Here is an 18254-nt window from a genome sequence, read left to right as displayed (position 1 = left end):
GACGATCATCGACTGCTCGAAACAAAAAGGGGGTGTCACTTGGACTGCCGCTTAGTGAGTCCTCCTTGGCTGCAGGTGGAGCTCTAGGCAGAATTGGCGCGGTGCCGTCGCTGTCCGTAGCCGGTCCTGTTCTCAGTGCCGATCAGTGTTGTGGCTGTTCCATGTGTGATGGTCGCTGTAGTGACCATGGTCATGATACCATTCCGTCTCTGCTATCTACGGCTCCTGTCCAGCCTTCTGGTGCTGGCGGTCCTGAGCTCGGGAGCCGGCACCACAACCACCAAATGTCATCCTAACTCCCAGGAGGATCGAGCCTCGAGAAATGAAACTAAGGCCTTTCCGGTGGTAACCGTTGACTTTGATCATGTCCGTCCCCAGTTCGTGGTGGCCCTGTGGATCTTATTGGCCTCCTTAATGAAACTGGGTGAGTGACACGGGAGAGGGAGAGGATTTCCGAGGCGGGTGTGGGGGAGAGTGTCGGGGAGGGGGAGAAGGGTCGGGGAGGGGGAGAAGGGTCGGGGAGGGGGACGTGGATAACGAAAGGGTTCAATGAGAGAGGGGTGAAGTCCCCGGGGAAGAATCGGGAGGAGGTGGATGTGTCAGATACATGATCATTAATTTAATATGTTACCTTCAACGCAATCCTCTGCTATTACATCTACCTCACTGGTCAAACATAATTTCCTTTAAATATTCTCTGCCGCTAGTTCCTTACAGAATTAATTTTGTTTCGGAGTGCAACTTCAAAACGGAGTAACAGCTAGCTCGAGTTAGTAAGATGCTCTGTTGGCTCCCAAACAGATTAAAGTTTGAGTGGATATCGTCCACTAGTGCCCTTGTTGTGGTCTAGGACGCACTTGGCCGTGGACTTGACCGGAAAATGCCGATTCTGTTAGTCGTGACAGTCCAACAAAAAAATGTCGAAGCCCATCTGTCACGCAGACCGGGCTCTTCCCAAAGTGATATGCAGGTTCAGATATTTCGTTTGGCCCTTACCAATTTTTGAGCCGGTTTAATTAGCCGGTTTGATAAAGCGTTGACTTTTTGAGTTTGTACCTTAATCTATGATGGGCTGATTGAATTATTCGGAGCCAGGCACCGGGCTGATTAAATTTCCAGGAACTAAACACCACTCCTTATCTATATAATCACTAAATGTTACTGTTAGTTATGGAGGTTGTGCTGGTGACTCAGGCAGCCTTTATTTATGTTTCTGGGGGATTTAAAACAAAAGTCCTTTGTTGTTAAAGTGGAAATAAAGTGGGATTAGCAGAAACAGGTTTGTTTCAGTAGAATCTAAATTAGTTTGTTTTGTAAGAATTCAGAACCGTTTTCCCTTTTGTCTGGGCTCTGCAGCCAGACTCAAACTAGTTTATGTATGCTATACTATAGGAGCTTTGGGATGAACATAATCAACTCCTTATCAGCTATATATGTTACCTCCCTTATTAACTGAAGGAGTGTGCAAAAATGTTCTTCTGTTTGCTGCAGATTGGTGTACCGTCCACAAAGGATCTTATTTAAATTAAATTGTAGAAAGTGCAGGCCAAAACAGGCAAAGGATAATTCGTGTTTCAACTTGAGAAAATTTGCCAGAACTGGTCCATTTTTCTTTTACAGATGTTGATCCTGCAATTCATTTTTCTTATCGTATTTCTGAAATTACACAGCTTGCAGACTTATTGCTGCCCCCACAATTGCCTCCAAATTCTAAACAAGATGTAGATTGAAGGAAATTGTGGCATAATGGTTAATTGGACTAGTTAGCTAGAGAGTCTGAACTAATAGTTTAGAACTGTGAGTTTAAGTTCCATTACAATAGCTGGGAAATTGAAATTCAGTTAATTAAATAACCTGTGGTTTTTTTTAATGGTTTTGGAAATGTTGAGGGTGAAACCACAGGATTATCTTAGAAAGCCAATGTTCATTGAGAAAGGAAGTCTGCTCCATAAAAGTGATTCCAGACCGACAGAAATGTGGTCAACTCTTAACTCCCCCCTGCAATCACCTTGCAAGCTATTCAGTTATATCGGACTCCTACATCAATGATGGGCAATAAAAGCTGATGCTGTTACTCACAGAATCCCAGAAATCATGAACACTTTGACACTGACACAGAAAGTTGCTTTTCTTATATCTCTCTCTTTCTCTTCATATGTCTGTTCCATCGTGAAAATAATTTAGGCCCCTTATTATCTGCTAAGCTTTGAGGTGCCCTATGCCCTTAAGTAGGAATAATGCATGTTGAGAGTAATTTGGAGTTCACATGTAGAGAAAAACACTGAAATTTGATGGTAAGTGCAGTGAATTTTTTTTTGCTTTATTTCATGAATTAAGCAATTTTGAATTTCTGTCTAGTTGCATTTGATTCACTAATCCTCTTCCCAGATGTGCTGGGATCTCTCTCTGAAGGAAGTCACTACTCTGCCACCACAAGTGTATTCACCAACAAACCTGGGCCCGCTCCCATATAGGCATTCCCATACATGTGGTGCACTGCTGTGCACAGATGCAAGTACAGTCATAAATGCACACGTTCCAGCAGAGATACTGTGTAGTGATTAGGGAAACAAGTTTGGTGTCTAGACTAGTAGCTGTATCCAATACTATGAAAGCTAGATAAGGTATTGAACTGTATTGGTCCATATAGCTTGATTATAGACTGGCCACTGCATTCATTCATTGCAAGGCTCCTTTCAGGCAGTATCTTTTCTAAATGACTTAATGTCTCAAAATCTTTCAATGATGTTCCTGTTTATCTTTTACTTGGTTTTTGGATGTGGTTAATTAAGGTTTATTTTTAGTGATCCTAAATAACGTGTGTATGGAGAGGCTGGCAGTCTGTAATGTCTGTTGTTGAGCGTCGAGTTAATTGGTAGTTAAGATCTGAAGATTGTATGTTGTGTGACAACTTGGTTGTGCAGTGGGACTGCTGTGAAGCAATAACCTTTCTCACAATATTTTTCGAACGTGTGAGGCAGTCTAGGTATATATCTATTTTTGTTCAGGAATTAAAACATTTAATGATGGTTAGGTCTGAAGCTTTTAACTGATCTTAAGTGAATATTATCAATAAGATTAGAAGGATGAGGGGGATCTCATTGAAACCTACCGAATATTGAAAGGCCTGGATAGAGTGGACGTGGAGAGGATGTTGCCAGTAGTGGGAGAGTCTAGGACCAGAGGGCACAGCCTCAGAATACAAGGGCGTCCCTTTAGAACAAAGATGAGGAGGAATTTCTTTTGCCAGAGGTTGGTGAATCGATGGAATTCATTGCCACAGACGGCTGTGGAAGCCAAGTCATTGGGTATATTTAAAGCAGAGATTAATAGGTTCTTCATTAGCAAGGGTGTCAAAGGATACAGAGAGAAGGCAGGAGAATGGGGTTGAGAGGGAAAAAGAAATCAGCCATGATCAAATGGCGGAGCAGACTCGATGGGCCAAATGGCCTAATTCTGCTCCTATGTCGTATGGTCTAAGATTTTCTTAAGAATTTATTGTATACATGTGGTAATAGAGCTGGCCTTTGTTCAACACAAGTGAAAGGATTTTGGAGAGGATTACCCCTGCAATGCTTAATCTGCAGAAAACACAATCTCTCTATTTGTGAAGTGTGCTGTAAGTGATGCCATCTTGATCTAACCATTGACAGAATGTTAAGGACCCTTCATCAGAACTGGAAAAATGACAAAACAGAAGTTGCAGAGGAGGGGTGGAGAGAACAGAGGAATCTTTGTGATAGGGTGCAGACCAAAGTTGTCAAGGTAACAATTACTGAAAGGAAACAGTAGATGGAGACAGAAGACAAAGAAGAAATAAATTAAAACAAAAGAAGAACATGATTTGGGTGGGGGTGGGTGGAAGAAGTGGTCACCTGAAATTTGTTAAACTCACTATTAAGTCCCAACAGTTTCAACGCACCCAGTCAGTAGATGAAGTGATATTCCCTGAGCTTGCTTCAGAACAATGCAGGAGGTTGAAGGTGGAGGTCAGGATAGGAGTAAGGCAGAGAATTGATGTGATAAGTGACTAGAAGTTCAAGGTCATCCTTGCAGACTGACTGGTGGTGTTCTGCTAAGCAGTCACCTACTCTGCATTTGATTTCTCTAATGTAAAGGAGATCATAGTGAGCACCAAATGCAATACACTAGATTGGAAGAAGTGCAGGTGAATTGGTGCTCCATCTGGTAGGACATTTTGGGTCACTGGATGGATGGAAAGAGAAGAGGTAAAAGTGCAGATGTTGCATCTCCCACTATTGTATGGGAAAATATTGTGAGAAACAGTGGTTTCCTATTTCCATAGATCCTTATGAGATGGAAGGAGGTCTTTTGGCTCATTGATTTTGTCAGTTCACTGAGCAATCCCATTTGCCTCTCTATTTTTCCCTGTGATCAATCTCCCTGCGTTCCCATCAACTTCCTTCCATCCCCTCCACTCCCCCAAAAAAAAGATTGCACTACCCACTTACATTAGGGGCAATTTACAATGTCCAATCAACCTACCAATTAGCATTTTTTTTTTGGGACGTGTGAGGAAACCAGAGGACCTAGAGGAAACCTACGCAGTCACAGGGAGGACATACAAACTGCACGCAGCAGTACTGGAGGTCAGGATTGAATATAGGTTGTTAGATCAGTAAGGTGACAACTACTAGCTGTGTCTGTGCCACTGGTAAAGGTGAAAGTGAACCAAATGGAATGGTCCCTTTAGAATGCTGAAAGAGTGGGAAGGTGCAGATGCGAATAGCAGCCATTCACTTGCACATCTCCTTCCTCATCCCTTCCCCTCTCTGTGACACAACACACCTTTCCAGTACTAATGAAGGGTCCTTGACCTGAATTCTTGACGCTTGCTCTCCCCAGGAATGCTGCTTTACCTGCTGAGTGCTTCCACCTGTTTCTATTTGTTTTTATACCAGTTTGATAGGAATACAGGATATTGCTGAATTGCTTGCTTCAGAAGCTAATAGATCATTGATATGATGTCTGATGGAATCTACAGTGGGCTGCCCCAGCACGTTCTCAGTAATGCAAAAAGACGCACTTCACTGTGTGTTTCAATGTACATGTGACTAATAAATACCTTAAATATCTGTCTTATCTACGCTCTCTGCAGTCCTGATGCTGCCTTGAGTTGTAGACATTTCACACACAATTCTCATTTCAGTGGAATCCCAGTGCCACTGTTAGTGAAGAAAGTTGGAAAGGAAAAATTTGCATTGTACACTTCATGTCTTTACAACCACCAGTTTCAAAGTGGAGTCACGAGTACAAAAATGCAGTAGCCAGTGCAAGCATAGCTCCCACTACTGGCAGTGACGAGAGTGTGGATGAGGATAGTATATTTGATGTAGTATATCTGGATCAAAAAAGGTTTAAAACCTCCTGGGATCAAAGGGAAAATTGCAGGTTGGATTAAAAGAACAAAAACATAACAAAAAGAAAAGAATAAAACACTATATTAAATACAAATCGATTATGTTTAAAACAATGAAGTTATCATAATGTAAGTTGCTTATGGGTAATAAAACAAGTAAGCTAAAATAAACTGCATTACAAGCACAACTAATATTACAATTATAGCAGAATGCGTGCTGGAGGGTTATCGCATTGGAGAAAGTCTCCTCTGTCATATTGGGGCAAGATCCCTGTGTGTTCTTCCAGCATGTGCAGACGATACTATCTACCTGAAGGAGGGTCCATGCCATTGAAAAGATTAATTCCAACACCTTCATTCCACCAAAAAGAAAACAAAGCATCTGTTATTATCAGTTTTCAGAAATTTCGGGATGATTCTTGTTCCATCAATTTCTCCCTGTTTAAACACACCAAACGGTCTTTCCCTTGCACTGACACCCAGTAAGTGTTACTGTCTCCATTTGCCACAATCTCCCCCTTGCAAGCCAGAGAATTTGGCATGTGCACCTATACTCTCCCACCCACTGTGGGAACCCCTTCTGCAGTGCCTGCTTCTTCCTCAGGTTCTGGGGTATGCTTAATCATTCTAGTTACAAGTGATCCTTGGGGTAAGGGTCTGTTAGTCAGGTTGTACAAGGCTTGGGGTAGTAAAGCCAGTCACCCCGTAGGGTGTGGGTTGGTGTTAACATTCAGATTTGTTGCTTCAAAAGTCTATTCATCCTCTCAATCAGCCCAGATGCTTGGCGGTAAAGGGGCATGTGATACACCCAATAAATGCCTTTTGCTGGCTGTCGAGTCTTTCACAGTTTGTCCTGCAAAATGAGACCCATTATCTGATTGTATTTCTCGCAGGTCTCCATAACAACTGATTAAACTTCTGCAGTCCGTTCAGAGTATAGTCCTGATCAGCATCCTGTATAAGGAATTGCCGTCAAAAGACTGAATTAGGATCCTTGCTTTTTGTGATATATGTTATTGACATTTTAACTGAAGTGTATAAAATTGTATATGTCATTGAACAAGGGTCAGACCTTTTTCCCTTAGCAGAGAGGACAGTAACTTGGGGCATGGATTTAAGTCAATTGGTAGAACAATTGGAGAGGGGTTGAGGAAATGTTTTTTTTCAGTAACTGAATAGCAGGAGCCTAAAACTCACTGCCAGAAAGGCAGTAAGAGTCAGAAATCTTTGTCATATTTACACTGGGGAACCTATAAGGATCTGAACTAACAGCTGGAAAGAAGGATAGTTCTACATTATCTATTTTTGATCTCCTCTAAGACGTACATTTTGATTTTTTTTCATTTTAATTGAGGGATATATAATGGCAAAATTGGAAAAAATTCACCAGCTCTTTTACCACCATTCTACATGGTCTCTGCCCCTGAAAGACAGCACTTGTAGCCTTCAGCTGATCAGAAAGATTCACTGTGAGACTGACAGCGGATCATTAGAAATTGGGTTTTACCCCGAGTCTTAATTAACTTAATCATAGTCACTGTCAATGTGCCCTTCCAAATAAACAGTTACCACATATTCTCCAGTGCATTGTAATTACTCCTACACTCACTGTTTTATCCTGCATTTGGTTCAGTTGCGACTCATTTTCCATATGAGGCAGGTCTTTCAAAACATTTGTTGTTATCTCAGACATTATACCTCTGAAAATTCATTCTCAGGATGTGAAAGTGTTCGTTAATGTTAGTGTTTATTGCCCATCCCTAGTTGCTGTTTTAAGAAGCTGACTTTTTGAATGATGAAGTTACCGCTGTAATGCTGCTAGGTAAGGGTTTGCTGGATTTAGACCCAGCTGTGATGAAGGAACAGTCATATATCTCCAACTCAAGATGGTGTGACGTGATTTTTTTTCCATAAGCCTCCTAGTTTTGCCCTTCAAGCTGGTGGAAGTTGTAAGTAGGAATTAGCAAATTAACAAAAATATCTTGCCAAGTTACACCAGTTTATCCCGTAAACGCTATATACTACAGTCACATTGCACTATTTAGGGTGTGGATATTTAAGATAGTGGGTTAGGAACCCATGAAGTCACTTGTTTGTCTTGTCTAGTGTCTACTTGTAGAATATTGTTATGGGTGAAGCCGCACAAGCCTGTTGTGTGACAGGAGGTAGATAACCATTTGTGGTAGGTCTGTAATTATATGGCTGGTTCAGTTGATCCAGTTGGGGGTTCATGAATGGTAATACCTTTGAATGTCAAGATAAAGTGATTAGGCTGTCTTCTTGGAGATGTTACTATTTATAAGCTGAACCCTAGATCCAGAGAACAGGTAAAGGAGCTTGATAGTTGCATCAAAGGTAGTGACCAGGACCTGCACCTTTGGGCTTCATCAACCATGACTGTCTTTTGTGCCAGATGTGACTCCAGCACAGAGAATGCCTTCTAATCCAGGATCTGTAGTTCGGTGGTGCTAATACAGTGAGCATCACCAGCACTTTCATTTTTCTTGGCCGAATGATCCAAAAGCAAATTGCTGAAATAAAAGAAATTGGTGGACATACTCACAAGGTCAGGGAGTATCTGTGGAGACAGAGACAAGCTAAACTTTCCAGTGAATGCCCTTTCACCAAACCTGGACAACACAAATGTTGTCTTCCATATTGTTCATATTTCATGAATGCTATATCATGGATGCAATGAACATAGAACTCTACAGCACAGTACAGGCCCTTCGGCCCACAATGTCGTGCCAACATTTTATCCTGCTCTAAGATCTATCTAACCCTTCCCTCCCACACAGCCCCCTATTTTTCTATCATTCTTATGTCTATCTAAGAGCCTCTTGAATGTCCCTAATGTATCTGCCCTACAACATCTGCCGGCAGCGCGTTCCACGCACCCACCACTCTCTGTGTAAAAATGGTGAAGTAACAAGTTGTAATTAAGCTTCAACATCCAGTCTCATGGACAGATGTGTTCTATTTGGGCAACAGAAGTTTGAAACCCATCAGGGAGCTCGTTATCTGTCACTAAGAATGACTTTCCATATCCCAAATTTCCATATGATGTTGGAGAAGGCTATTTGGTCCATTGAGCCCATGCTGGATCACAGAGTAATCCCATTCCCCACTAATTTTCCGTGTAATCTGTTCTCCCTGTATTTTCAACTCCGCCCACCCCCCTGTCCCCGCACAGCCTCCACTACCAGATTCTACAATTTAGCTGTATGTTAAGGACAATTTACAGTGCGATATTAATTAACCAACCTGCAAGTCTTTGGGATGTAGGAGGTAATGGAGCACCCGGAGGAAACCCATGCAGTCACAGGATAAATGAGTCAACTCCACAGAGAATAGTGATTGAACCTGAATCACTGGCACTAAGGCAGCACCTCTACTAGCTGTGGTACTGTGCTGCCTTAGAAAACACTTGGTCTAAAGCAGTATTGATCATGAAAAATGTCCTGATAAGAATATTTATACATTTACAATGGAGAAAAGAGGCAAATTGGTGCAGATCAACCAGTATGTGTTGGTGTCATAGGAAAAAGGTTGCTAAGAATACTCAACAAGTCAGGCAGCATTCTATGGAGAGACATACAGAGTTAACCTTTCAGGTCAATGACTCTATCAGAAACAGAGGAGTAAAAACAAGGGAGTGTTTAAAAGTGTAGAGAGCTGTCGAATTAATAGATGAATTAGGGCAGTAGGAGAAGGAAAAACAAAAGAACCTGTTGGAACTGTGAGAGATAGAACACAGCAGTTGTTGAAAATCTGAAATAAAAGAGAATGTTGGAAGTACCCAGCAGATTAGGCAGCAGTAGAGAGAGAAAAGAGAGAGACTCCTCTAGAGAGAGAAAAGTTGAGATGAGGTGGATCACCTTTGCATTAGGACAAACAGGAAAAGCCAGTTATCTGAAATGCTTGAATTCACTATTGAGTTCCAAGAACTGCAAAGTGCCTAGAAGGAAGATGAAGTGCTATTGTTTGAGCTGAAGTGGATTTTATTGGAACAGTGCAGGAAGCCATAGACTGAAATGGAGAACTAAAGTGACAAGCTTGTGAAACTTAGGGTCACCCTTGTAGACTGAGCAGAGGTGTTCCACGGAGCTCTCACCAATTTGCTTGTGCTTTCTCCAGTGTCGAGGAGACTGCATTGCACCAGACTGTAACATAAGTACACTAAACTGGAGAAAGGGCAGGTGAATTGCTGCTTCACTCGGAAGGTCAGTTTGAGTGACTGGATGTTAGGAAGGGACAAGGTAAATGGGCAGATATTGAACCTCTCAAGCTGGTTCCTGTAAGGGCTGCATTCCATTCTTCCAGTTTCTCGGTCTCTGTCGCGTCTGTTCTGATGATCAGACTTTCTACACTAGAGCACCTTGGGTAACTTCCTTTATCCGTAACCATGGCTTCCTCTCGATCATAATTGACAGAGCTCTTAGTCTTGTCTCCCCTATTTCCCACACTTCTGCTCTTACTCCAGCCTGTCAGAGATCCCCTCGTCTGTACCTTCTATCCCACCGTTCTCCACATTCAATGGAAGTGTGATTTCTGTGTGCTATCTGCTACTTCAACAAGGTTCCACAAACATACAAATCTTATTATTAAATGTCTCAGACCTCTTAGTTTTACATCCCTGTCCCCTTAATTTAGACCTGTAATCACCTCAAGCAGTCTGTTTCTATTTACTCTGCCACACCCTGGCATAGTTTCAAATACTTTAATCAAATCATTCAGTAGCTACAATGAGAAACACTTAATTAAAGTTTACACTTGTACTGGTATTTCCTCATGCCAAAAGAAATACTACTGAATCTAGATTGCATCCTCTTTGTTACCTTAACTTTAGAGAAGATCTTTATTAGTCACATGTACATCGAAACACACAGTGAAATACATCTTTTGCATAGTGGTTTTTGGGGGGCAGCCCGCAAGTGTCGCCACACTTCCGGCACCAACATAGCATGCCTGTAACTTCCTAACCTGTACATCTTTGGAATGTGGGAGGAAACCGGAGCACCCGGAGGAAACCCACATAGACACAGGAAGAACGTACAAACTCCTTACAGACAGTGGCCGGATTTGAACCCAGGTCGCTGGCGCTGTAAAGCATTATGCTAACCACTATGCTACCGTGCCTGCCTCCCCCAAAGTACCGTGCTTCCCCCAAAGAACCCAAACTTGTGCATAGTCCTTTAATGAGGTGGTTTAATGAGGTTTTATATAGATTCACTATTGTGTTTCAACTTTAATATTTTGTACTGTAGGCATTAAATCGAGTGAACCCTAAATCCTCTTCTATTTAAGCAACAAACAATCTGCTGGAGGAACTCAGCAGGTCAAGCAGCATCTGTGGGAGGAAAGGAACTGTTGACATTTTGGGTCGAAACCCTGCAACAGTCCAGTCACACACATGCTAGGGACAATATGCAGTGGTCAATTAACCTACCCACTGTCTTTGGGATGTAGGAGGAAACTGGAGTACCCAGAGGAAACCCATGTGGTCACAGGGAGAATGTGCAAGCAGCACCCAAGGTCAGGATTGAGCCTGGCAGCGCCTCTACTAGCTGCACCACTGTGCCGCTCCAAAGATGAGTTTTGTTGATTTTTAGGAAGGGTTCGGCAGCTTGTGATCCAGAATCTCACTTTCCACCTGTTACCAATGCTTTTTGTTATTAAACGGAATATTTTTACCAATTGACTGTTGGTTGTTTTATATTTTTAGGTTTTCACTATCTCCCAAAGGTGTCCTCGATTGTCCCAGAGAGCTGCGTGCTGGTGTGTGTGGGCCTTGTTGTAGGAGGTCTGATAAAGGGTGTAGGATCAGAGCCACCTATCTTGAGGACAGATGTATTCTTTTTTTTTCTCCTTCCCCCCATCATTTTGGACGCTGGCTACTTCTTGCCAATTAGACCTTTCACAGAGAACTTGGGAACAATACTGAGCTTTGCAGTGATTGGAACACTATGGAATGCATTTTTTGTTGGACTACTGATGTATGCAGTGTGCCAGTTCGGGCCCAGTGAACTGCAACATATTAGTCTATTGTCCAACCTGGTGTTTGGCAGCATCACTTCAGCTGTGGATCCTGTGGCGGTGCTGGCTGTCTTTGAAGAGATTCACATCAATGAATTGCTGCACATCCTGGTGTTCGGAGAGTCTTTGCTCAATGATGCAGTGACTGTGGTGAGTGTAACATATTTGTTTCCATTTGACCCAATTCCTGTTTAGATTCGTGGCTCAGCAGAGACCAGAAAAGGAATTCTGAATTCTCCTGGTCAAATCTGTGCAGGAATTATGCCTGTATTTGAATGAGCAGATGTGTGGTGCTCTTGAGCCATATAATTTGTTGACGTGTGTTTTATTCAAATAGGTGCTGTATCACCTCTTTGATGAACTTGCTTCTGCCTCTGTAATTGGAGCCAAGGAAGTGGTCCTGGGACTCCTGTCGTTTTTTGTGGTGGCTATTGGAGGTGTCCTTGTTGGTATTTTCTTTGGAATTTTGGCTGCCTTCACCTCCCGCTTCACATCTCGCATTCGTGTTATCGAGCCTCTCTTTGTTTTCCTCTACAGTTACATGGGTTACTTGTGTTCGGAGCTCTTCCATCTGTCAGGAATCATGGCGTAAGTGACCTTGAAACTACTGTACAGAAAATGTTTTGTTAACATGTGAGAATCATTGTTTTTCTACCATGATTTATAATGTACTTAGTAGGTTTGGATTCCTTTCTCTGTTGATGTTGTGGGAGCCTGCAAATAATGGGGTGGGTGCAGTGTTGGGATCAGACTATTCCTAAACCATGTGGTGATAATGGGAAAGTGTGTTCAGGGAGGCATGTCAGATGATGTCTCTTCTTCCTCTTGTATCAATAATTATTTGCTTGTGTAATCCTTTCACCTAGTTTAGAAAGACTGTCATAGGGATATTTTGTGCATATTCAGTGTGTCTGGTTGAGTTAGGTATTGCTTGTTGTGTTTTGCAGCCTTATTGCCTGTGGTGCAGTCATGCGTCCTTATGTGGAGGCAAACATATCTCATAAATCACACACCACCATTAAGTACTTCTTGAAGATGTGGAGTAGTGTCAGTGAGACTCTCATCTTCATCTTTCTGGGTGTGTCCACATTTGCTGGAGAACATGATTGGAACTGGATCTTCGTGTCCTGCACGGTGATATTCTGCCTGATTGGTCGAGTCCTTGGTAAGACTGCACGTGAACCTGGGGTAGAGTGAAGGTGTGGGCTGTTTGTTAAAATACTGAGTTTATTTTAGTTGTAACAAGTTGTAACATTGTCATGTAAACTCATATTTGACCTGCTGGAATTTGTTCCTACTCCTTGCTATAGAGTATACACTTTCTTCATGTAAATAGCTTCTAATAAGTGAAAGTTCACAACAGAAAATTGCCTGTAATTTGGCCTTGAGATATCCAGGTGCTCTGATCAAACTTACAGTTGACGAGGGCACTTTATGGTGGCTATTGGAGGAGTCCATGTTGAAACTTTCTTTGGAATTTTGGCTGCCTTCACCTCTTGCTGTATGTCTCACATTCATGTTATTGAACCCCAAAGATTTAATTTGTAGACGCTGAGTTACCAGATCTTAGTTGGAATCTAACTGAGGAAGTCAAACGTGTTTCAAATGCCTTAGTGCTCTGGCAGTATGGTGACATTAAGGAGCACAACCACCACAAGTTATAGAAATTTACATCACAGAAAGAGCCCTGTCGACCTAATGTGCCAGTGCCAGCAGAAAACAAGCTATTTTGACCAATCTCACTTCCCAGTACTCAGGCTATGTCCATATGGGTTAGAGAACAAGTGGTGCTCCAAGTCCTTTTTAAGTAAGACATGGGCTTCTGTCCTAACTCACTGCCTGAAAGGATGGTTCAGACCTCTGAGACATTTTGGATGAACAAAAATTATTTGTCAACTCCCTTCTAATCTTATCTATTACCTCTGCTTGTAAGTCAATAGATCTCTCTGTTAAAAGGAATATGTTGTTCCTGTTAATGTATCTAGTCCTCTCATAATTTTTAATACTTCAATTAAGTCCCTCTTCAGTCTACTGTGCTCCAGTGAAAATAACTCAAAGTCAATCACACCTGATAATCAGAGATAGAAAAATTTATGTCCTTGTAAATTTCCTGTTAACCCTATCAAGTGCTCTCACATCTTTCCAGTGATGTAGTGACAGGAACCACTTCATGTATCACCTAACTAACATTTTATACAATTCTATTAAGATTTACCTGTTCTTGTATTCCATGCCTTGGCCAACAAAATAAAAATCATCTGAACACCTAACCACCTATTTGACTTTTACCTTCAGGGACCTTTTGACCTGGACTTTCAGGTTCCTGTGCTCATCTGCAATTCTCAGTGCCCTACCACTTATTGTGTATTTCCCTGTTTGCCCTTACCAACAATTTGTTAGGTTCGTCCAAGAGGATTTCTTGAAACAGTATGTAGATAGTCTAATTAGAGGAGAGGCCATTCTATACCTTTGTATTGGGATACTAGCCTGGCCAGGTGATTGGGGATTCAGTAGGAGAGCATTTTGGGTCACAACTCCTCAAGTTTTAAGATGGTTATGAATATTTGGTCTGGACCTCAGGGGAATGTGCTCAATGTGGGGGTGGGGGGGGAGGGGGGGGGGAAGGCAAATTACAATATTATTCGGCAGGACAGTAGATTGGGAGCAGCTTGAAGTCTGCATCTTGCATATGGGAGTTGTTCAAAGGCCAGCTGATCAGAATTCAGGACTGGCATGTTCCAGTAAGGAGGAAGGGCAAGGTTTGGGAACATTGGATGACAAGGGATGTTGTAAATTTAGTCAAAGGGAAAAGAACGATATGTATGCTTTAGGAAGCTGAAATCAGACAGGGGCCTTGAGGAATATAAGGAGAGCAGTAAAGAACTCAAACAGGGAATTAGGATGGCCAAAGGGGACGACGAAAGGTCCTTGGCAAGTAGGATTAAGGAAAATACAAAAGCCTTTTATACATACGTTAAAAAACAATAGGATAGCTAAAGAGAGATTAGGATCACTCGAGGATAAATGAGGCAATTTATGCCTGGAGCCAGAGGATGTGGGTGAGGTACTAAATGAGTACTTTGTGTCGAGAAGGACGTGGAGGATAGTGAGATCAGTGTGGGGTATGCTAATAGTCTAGGGCATGTTGAGGTCAAGATGGAGGTTGTGTTGGGTTTATTGAAGATCATTAAGGTGGATAAGACCCCAGAGCCTGATGGGATCTATCCCAGGTTATTGAGATAGGCAAGAGAGGAGATTGTTGGGGTCTTGACAAAGATCTTTGTATCCTCTCTAGCCACAGGCAAGGTCCCAGAGGACTGGAGACTAGCCAATGTTGTTCCTTAGTTTAAGAAGGGCAATGGGGATAATCCTGGAAATTATAGGCCAGTGAGTCTCACATCAGTGGAAGCTATTGGAGAAGATTCTTAGGGATAGGATTTACTCACGTTTGGAAAAGCATGGCTTTGTGTGGGCAGGTCATGCCTTCTAAATTGAGTTTTTTGAGGAGATAGCAATAAGGGTAGGCCAGTGGATGTTACTACATGGACTTTAGTAAGGCATTAGACAAGGTCTCTCATAGTAGTGTCACGTACCAGCAACAAAAGAATCACACCGAGTCATGTATAAGTGTTAAAAACTATTTTATTAATAACTACTTATGATAATAAGCAAAATAAAAGTAAAAATGTTAGAGTGTTAGAAGTAAAAATGTTAGATCTTAAACATTAACCCCAAAAACTAAACTCGAAGTATGTGTGTGGCAAATTCCCAAACTTCAAGTCCAGGAATAGTTCTCAAAATTCAGTTCAGCAAGCTGTAAGGTGAAACGTGAGCAAAGGCTTCTTCAACAACCACCGTTGACTGAAGACAAAATGTAGAGAGAAAATAGAGAGTAATTACGAAATCCAAATGTTCCACAATGGAACCCAAACAACACCTCAATCACTGATGATCTCCATTTCTTTGTTCCGAAGTATCTGCCACCCCGAAAGGCATCCGAGACGTGGCCGTCCACACAAATACCTGTTTGCTTCTACAGGTTAACGACAAAGTGGACTCCGCTGGATTATTCCAAAAATCCATACGTGGATTGTAGTGACAGACACAGTTATTGTTTTTCATCCATCGATACAGAGACCAGCAGGCTGGTGTCTCTCTCCCTCTCCTCTTCTCTGACTGACTGACTGCTCTAAAAACATCATCACGTCCTTACCTCTTGTTGTTGTCGTCATCACGCCACAAACACACACACACACACACACACACACACACACACACACACTACTGCTACATCTTAAAGGGACATTCACCAATAGTAACTTAATCCGTAACAGTAGGCTGATCCAAAAGATTAAGATGCATGGGATCCATGGTCACTCGGTAAACTGGATTCAAAATTGGCTTGGTGAGAGAAGACAGAGTAGTGGTGGAGGGGTGTCATTCTGACTGGAGGTCCATGACTAGTGCTGTTCCACAGGGTTCAGTGCTGGGACCACTGCTGTATATATGTGTACATGACTTGGACAAAAATGGTGATGGGCTGATTAGAAAGTTTGGAGACGATACAAAAATTGGTGGAGTTGTGGATAGTAAAGAAGGTTGTCAAAGGATTAAGCGGGATATAGATCAGCTGAGATATAGGAGAAATGGCAGAAGGTATTTAATCTGGGTAAGTGTGAGGTGCTGCTCTTTGGGAAGTCAAATGCAAGAGGAAAGTATACAGTAAATGGCAGGACTCTTAGGAGCATTGATGTAAAGAAGGATCTTAGGTGCAAGTCCCTGGCGCCCTGAAAGTGGCAACATAGTAGATAGGGTGGTAAAGAAGGTGTATGGTGTGCTTGCCTTCATTGGTCAGGGCATTGAGTATAACACAGTAAGACATGTTGCAGCGATATAAAACTTTGGTTAAGCAGCATTTGGAATATTGCATGGGGTTCTGGTTGCCCCATTACAGGAAGGATATGGAGGCTTTGGAGAAGTTACAGAAGAGGTTCTTCAGGATGCTGCCTGGATTAGAGAGTATTAGCTCTAAGAGGAGGTTAGATAAACTTGGATTGTTTTCTTTGGAGCTTTGGAGGCCGAGAGGAGAACTGGCAGAGGTTTATAAAATTTGAGAGGCATAGATAGGATAGATAGTCAGAGTCTTTTTCCCAGGGTAGAAATGTCAAATACTAAAGGACTTAAGCTTTAAGGTGAGAGGGGGATAGTTTAAAGGAGAAGTGCAGGTTAATTTCTTGTTTTACACAGAGTGGTAGGTGCCTGGAACGTGCTGCCAGGGGTGGTGGGGAAAGCAGACACGATAGTGGTGCTTAAGAGGCATTTAGGCACCATTTTCTTCGACACTCCTCGTTACATCCTCAAATTCAGTCAAGTTACCAAGAAAATTTCTGTTTATAGCTTCCGGCTGACTGTCCTTGGTTAATTCAGAGTTTTTTCCAATAATGTGTCCAATATCAGTGCAAGGGTGATTGCCTAAAGTTATTCGATCTATCTCTTTTCCTTAACAAAAGGGTGGGTACAGTAAATGATGTTTAAAGAAAAGACCAGCTGAGTTAAGTAGTCTTTTTCTTTACTATAATTTCTATGAAATGGCTGCTATTGGAAATGTCCTCATGTGACTGAAGACAAGAAAATGGTAGGCATGATGAGATTGGACCATGGACTTTGCCAGTTGACCATTTCCTCATTGAGACTGCAGAAACATCATAGAAAGAGAATATCCTACATTAACGAACTATTTTTTGTATACTCTGGCTGATATATATCATGAGCAACAGAACATGCACATCAGTATGAGATGTATTGTTTTTATTGAACAATGTCAGGTAACTTTATATACAACATGTACTGTATCATCATTTGGCGTGGTTGATAGGATAATGCAAAGAGGGTTTTGTTCTATCTAATCCGTGATGTACTTGGCCAGGGAATATTTGATGGGTCAGAGTGAAGGAGGGATTGCTTTGTTTCTAACCCTGTTGGATTTATGCCGAGAGTGTTTGATAAGAAGTTTACTTTTTTAAGTCTCTATTTTAGGTAGAGCCTTTGCAGGAGTGTCAGTATTCCCATGTGTTCCCACTACCACTGGGTGCTGTTGAGTGGCTGGTTGGAATGCACTAGTCACTCGGCTTCTGAACCCCTTGCTGTGAACAATGGGGAGCTGAACTGATGAAAGAAAGCAAAAGGATAGAATAATTTATTCTGTCTTCAAACCCACACAATAGTTTTTAAAAAAAAGTAACTTGATTGAGTATCTGATCTGATAAAAGAGGAATACCATAGATACCAGGCTCGTACCATAATTAGCCATCAATAATTGTTCTAACGTTGTTGTGGTCAGCCCTTGCAAATGTAATCAGCAAACAAGTAATTCAGTAATAAATTTCACTTAAACTTTAATACCAACCACATTTCTATCTATGTATATACATGGATAGTATATAAAAAAACAAAAATCAGGAGCACCTGCTGAACACGCACGCATGGACAAATTGAGCACGCATGGACAAATTGAGTGCACATGGCAGCCTGGGTGGGTTGGGGGGGAAATGGGTGTGGAATCGGTGAAAAGTCATGGGAAGATGGTAGCCAGTGTGCATCTTACTGACTGTGCAATTTTCTTTCAGGTGTCCTAGGTCTGACTTTCATACTTAACAGATTCCGCATTGTGAAACTCACTCCCAAGGACCAGTTCATAATTTCATACGGGGGTCTACGAGGAGCTATCGCCTTTTCACTTGGCTACCTACTGAATAACACATTCCCTCGAGCCATGTTCCTCACTGCCATTATTACCCTCATCTTCTTCACCGTGTTTGTTCAGGTCTTTATATTTTTT

The 18254-nt window shown here is 42.0% G+C and overlaps 1 protein-coding gene across 1 annotated transcript in view; it reads left to right on the top strand.

Moving 5' to 3' along the window:
* The window catches only part of slc9a1a (solute carrier family 9 member A1a), a 39521-nt gene continuing 21267 nt past the window's right edge, over positions 1–18254 (top strand). Inside the window, exons 1-5 of the mRNA XM_052036350.1 lie at positions 1–424; positions 11106–11566; positions 11754–12004; positions 12364–12581; positions 18043–18239. Of these exons, the coding sequence (XP_051892310.1) occupies positions 169–424; positions 11106–11566; positions 11754–12004; positions 12364–12581; positions 18043–18239 (1383 nt within the window). The 5' untranslated portion in view covers positions 1–168. The remainder of the gene's footprint in view (positions 425–11105; positions 11567–11753; positions 12005–12363; positions 12582–18042; positions 18240–18254) is intronic.

This window comes from Pristis pectinata, chromosome 22 (genome assembly GCF_009764475.1).
Source record: "Pristis pectinata isolate sPriPec2 chromosome 22, sPriPec2.1.pri, whole genome shotgun sequence".
NCBI classification, from domain to species: Eukaryota; Metazoa; Chordata; class Chondrichthyes; order Rhinopristiformes; family Pristidae; genus Pristis; species Pristis pectinata.
The sequence above is the reverse complement of the archived record's forward strand: the minus strand, read 5'-3'. Positions and strand labels throughout refer to the sequence as shown.